This window comes from Oryza sativa, chromosome 8 (assembly GCF_034140825.1).
Source record: "Oryza sativa Japonica Group chromosome 8, ASM3414082v1".
NCBI classification, from domain to species: Eukaryota; Viridiplantae; Streptophyta; class Magnoliopsida; order Poales; family Poaceae; genus Oryza; species Oryza sativa.
The window spans coordinates 16,312,417-16,317,500 of record NC_089042.1 but is presented as its reverse complement, the minus strand read 5'-3'; the positions used below and the strand labels follow the sequence as shown (position 1 = coordinate 16,317,500).

The following is a 5,084-nucleotide window of genomic DNA, read 5'->3' as shown; positions in this document are numbered from 1 at the left end:
TTATTTTTTAACTCGATATACTGATATTATCATCTGGTATATATATTACGGATTTCCCATGAAACCGTCCATCCACTCTTTACTCTCCCTCTCCACATTATTGAGTTATTTTTTAGCTTCACATGCCTTAAATTTTAATTTTTGTTTCTTTGTGCACAATTTTTCTCACGGTTATGCCCTTTTTTCCGGACCGCAGGTCAGCGACGGGCGGTCGAGCGGCGATCGCAGGTCGGCGGCGCGCGGCCGCCGGCTTGGGCTTCCTGGCACGTCGGGCGGCAGCCGGCGGGGTCCCTCCAGCTTCCTCCGACGGCGGGCGACAGTGACGGCCTGTTTTAGTGGCGTGCGACGGGCTCGGTGGGGCCATCCACTGCCCGGATCCGGCGGCGGCGGCCGTCCCTCGCCCGGCCCCGCACAGATCCACTAGCGGCTGCGGGAGGAGAGCCCAAGGGCAGACTCGGCGATGGCTGGTGGACGACTGTCGTGCACCGGGTGGAGTCCGGCGGCGGGCGGCGCATCCGCTCACTTCTTTCTGCCCGCTGCCGTCATCGTGGTTGTGCTCCACCAGCTCGCCGTGTGGCCGCCACCTTCTCCCCACACCGCCGCCGACGGACGTCGACTCCGACTCGGCCGCCGGGGGCAAGCCCACCCAGATGGACCTCGAGGACTAGGTATTCCCCAATCTGATTATCCTTTCTTCCTCCTCCCTATTCATTTCTTTTCCCTTTTTGATTTGTGCCCAGGAACCCTAGTTCATCCCAATCTCAATTTATAGTGTCGATGCCGAAGTGGAGGAGCTTCGTTTTTTTTTTTTGATTTTCAATTTCGTGCTCCAAGGGCTCATCCCCATCTATCAATTAAAATTTTCATGAACGCCAGACCTTATTAGAGACGCGGATTTTATAGTTTCTGAAAATGCACTGCCTTTCTTATCTTATAAACATGTATTGTTGCTGATGTACCAATATTGCTTGCCAAGACACAAAAACTTTAATGAATACAACTATGCAAGCAGCGAGGCCGTAAGTACAAAAGCTATAATCAGTTTTATATCACTGTACTTGCTATTCATTTGGTCTTTACTAAACATCTCTGAACTTCAATTTGCAGGTTTGACAGCTGGTTTCATATTTAAAGATACCACTCAGTCAAAGTCTTGTGGTAAATATTTTGCATTTGTATTTTCTTCATCATTGAGTTCTCCCAGGAGCTTTTTCTACTTGAGATTTAGCTCTTGTTCTGAAACTTTGGGATCAACAGAGCAATTTAAGTGGAATTGTTCTCGTGATTGTTGCCAGCCTATCTAAAATACATTTTGTTTTCTGAACAGTACAGATGCATGAGCAGTACATACTTCTGCGGCAGTAAACGCAGATATGTCCATGATGAATTTTCGGGCTCTGATTCATTGATAGCGCTAGTTATATCAGAACTTATTTGATGGACTAGCTGTTCACATCTGATGCATTTGTTGCATTTCTGGGCCTTTTGTATTATCAATGAACAAATATGTTTGAATGGATTCCTCTTATACATGTGTCCTCAATGATTTTATCTAGAGATTTTAAGGAAAAAATTGTTGTTAGGCTAGTAGTTTTCTGAATTTTTCTGCTTCAACGGAGGAGGTCGAATGATGCCTGAAATGCTGAACTTCTGTTTTTTTTAGTACTGCCACATGAGCACTGAAATTGTCTAGTTCATTAGAGCATTGTTGATTGGTTAGTATTTTTCTGAAATTCCCTAGTTCTTGTAGAGCAGCACAAATGAATTTTCTTTGATCCTTCACTCAATCAGTTAGCCATATCCTTCACTGAATCTGTAGAGCTGTTTTTTGTCATCTCATTTGTGTGGTTCTGTTAGTACTTTAATTAAATCGAAGTCAGGGCATATTCTCTAATAATTGTGGCTAGATGTTCCTTTGCGCTGAACGTATTGTTGTTGCTTAAACATCAAGGTATTCCTTAGTCTCCTTTGCTCTCTGACTATGTATTCCAGATAAATTTAGAGCTGCTATGGCACTTGTGAAGAGTGACATTGGTGGTAATATCACGATAAGCATCCTTTTTTCACGACACTTAATAGTACATTGTGTTTCATTCCTCATTTTCATTAGTACATTTCTGGTGTTATCTATGTGATAGATGCATGAATCATATTTACTTTAGTCAGATTTGCTTACTTAGAAGTTTGTGATAGAAGCGGCTCGGGTGAAATTCAAGGAGGCGACAGGCTTGACGCGACGGGCAGCATTGCACTAAGGGCTACCACGCCGAGCATGTCGTCTGGAGGCCTTGTCGCTGACCCGAGTCCGGAAGGTCCTATTGCTGGCCTCTTTGGTGATTCCAGCTCTGCATATCGCCTGACGGTCAGGTCGGCGGAGGCAGGTGCCTTCCACCTGGTGCACGTTCGTGGGAACCACCTGAGAACATCGTCAACAGTCTTCCTTTTGCATGTCGACATTGTTCTATCGCCAGAGTCAATTGTTTAAACTAGTAGTTTTGCTTCTGAGTATTTTTTTTACTTCTAGATTAACTGTGTAATATTTTACTGGTGGACATATGATCCACTGTAAAGGTTCCTTGTAGTTTTCAGACTCACAAAGTCAAATGATCCGGTGAAATTTTTTATTATAGAATGTAAAAATATGCATGGCAAATAAATGTATTGTGATGGTTGATAATTTTCTACTTCCATTTTTTTACTTAGTGCATTGAAATAGATATGTGTTAACAAATCATGATAAACATGGTAGTAAATAAATTACTACCGTGGATAATTTTAATGTTTGCAAAATTTTTGCTCACCCTTTTTTCCATAGATTGAGTAAATATATTACTAACCTAAAGAATTATGGAAGTGATGTAAAAACTATACGGGAGTGAAAATATTACTGAACTTAACAAGTATTATCATGCCCCTCACTTGTGAGGAGTAAAAAATTAACTGATGTATAAATAGGCCTGATATTGGTCTAGAATTTTTAGTAAAATTTTTACTGAGAAGGAAGTATGCGGTATGAGGGAGGCACTTGGGGAAGATGTATCGATCCTCCTGGGAACGGAAAAAACGGAGGCAGGAGGCGGAGTAATTTTTTTACTTTTTGGAAGGTGCGGAGGTGGGGGCGCCAGAAAAAACGAAAATCTCGGAGGAGAGGGTTGGGAGGCTGGGTGGCGCGCTAGCTAGTTGGTGGCGCGTTACTGGCGCTACTTAGCGTCACCGCGTGTGTATATATATATACACATATGTGTATATATATATATACATATGTGTATATGTATATATATATATATATATGTGTATATATGTATATATATATATAAAATCTAAAATAATGGTCTAGCTACTAAATTAAGTGAAAATCAACTGTGTATATCCAATTTAACGATCTAAAATAACGGGTCCACCAATATAAGTGAAAATCGACGGTGAGATTAGATAGTGCCACGTGGCGGTTTAGGAGCGTTTATAGGAGTGCCACATGGCGATTTAGGAACGTTTGTAGGAAGTTTCATGAACTTTTAGTATATAATAGATCTAATAGCTAATTTATATAAGGGACTCTCTATGTGGCAGACGACTGAAAAATTTTGGGTTTTTAGCAATTCCCTTATAATAGTTAGTCTTACAAATATATATAGTATATGATCATTAATAATTGGTCACACCTATTATACACACACAACATCTTAGAGTATATGCTGTAACTTGCTATAAATATGTTTGTTGTAGCCTGCTTCTCTTCTCTCCCCTCTCTTATCATATTCACATGTGTTTATAGCTTGACTTATTGTCTATTATTGTAGCCGCTCTAATCGGATCATTCGTTGAGCTCCCTTGTGACCAGTGGAACGTTCCTCATGCATGCTTCATTTCTTAATTCTCATATATAGTTGCATCTAGACCTGCACCACAAGCCGATAACACCACTGCTAGCTCCTATAGCTAGTCGATTGCGAGACTCTAGTCATCGCTTGGGGTACACTTAATTTGTGAAATTAGGTTTCTTTTGTCAAATTATCACACAATGACACGGGTTGATCGACATCCGCAGAGTGGATTAATTGGTGGAAGTAGCTAGTGCATATACTGACCTGACCTCTACTAAAACATCGTGTCGTGTCTTTCATCCGGAATTTTGTCATATATTATTGGAAGCCTTACGATAGAAGAGAATTGTTCATAGCATGGTTAGGTTAATAATTATAAGTTGGTTATCTCAGTACGTATATGTGACCTCAGAGTTGCATAAGAGAACCTAATTATCAAATTAGGATGAAGGGTCGTCGTTGATGACACACGGCAGAGTGGATCGGTACAAGATCATTGACACATTATACTGAGTACTTCTAGTAAAATGCCTTGCTAGTAGGTAACATATGCTACTATATGTAGATATATAATTCCAGTACCAAATATTCAAAGACAATAATCTACTTACCTCCCGTCATGCATGTAGTCTAGAGAGACTAGAATATCACCTTGAACCAAGTTTAGCGTCCTGATGATTGAGCTGCGCTCGTATCAATTAAGTACGTGTTCTGAATATATATATAGGCACACGGCACACCCCAAAGCGTATTTCCTTGATATCTTTAGCATATTTTTAAGATAATGATGATCGATCCAGACGGATTCGTCGATAATAACACCGATCGCTTGCAAGCAAGCGATTGGCAGTTGGAAAATAAATGACCATTCATGCACTGAAAAGTCAGAAACAAATAAATATGGAGTATTTCCATTCACTAAATTAAAGCTCTATAGTGATAGATCTGCTGACTAAAATAGTTATCGTGTATATATATATATATATATATATATATATATATATATATATATATATATATATATATATATATATATATATATATATATATATATATATATATATATATATATATATATATATATATATATATATATATATATATATATATATATATATATATATATATTTATATATATACACTCAACAATATATTTATCTAACTATTTAATTTACACATATACTAATTTGGCATTCCGATTAAACTGTGATGTTAACTAGAAAATTTGGGCCGTCGGCTGGATAGATCATAATATCATAA

General features: G+C 39.2%; 1 protein-coding gene and 1 long non-coding RNA gene across 2 annotated transcripts in view; one reads left to right on the top strand and one right to left on the bottom strand.

The window, feature by feature from the left end:
• LOC4345356 (UPF0481 protein At3g47200) overlaps nucleotides 1–4,613 on the bottom strand; it is a 13,118-nt gene extending 8,505 nt beyond the window's left edge. Inside the window, exon 1 of the mRNA XM_015794362.3 lies at nucleotides 4,436–4,613. Within this exon, the coding sequence (XP_015649848.1) occupies nucleotides 4,436–4,445 (10 nt within the window). The 5' untranslated portion in view covers nucleotides 4,446–4,613. The remainder of the gene's footprint in view (nucleotides 1–4,435) is intronic.
• On the top strand, nucleotides 569–2,400 carry LOC4345357 (uncharacterized). Its single transcript, XR_010734385.1, has 3 exons — nucleotides 569–668; nucleotides 1,108–1,158; nucleotides 2,197–2,400. It is a non-coding gene; the product is annotated as an uncharacterized lncRNA (long non-coding RNA).
• Nucleotides 4,614–5,084: the final 471 nt, after the last annotated feature.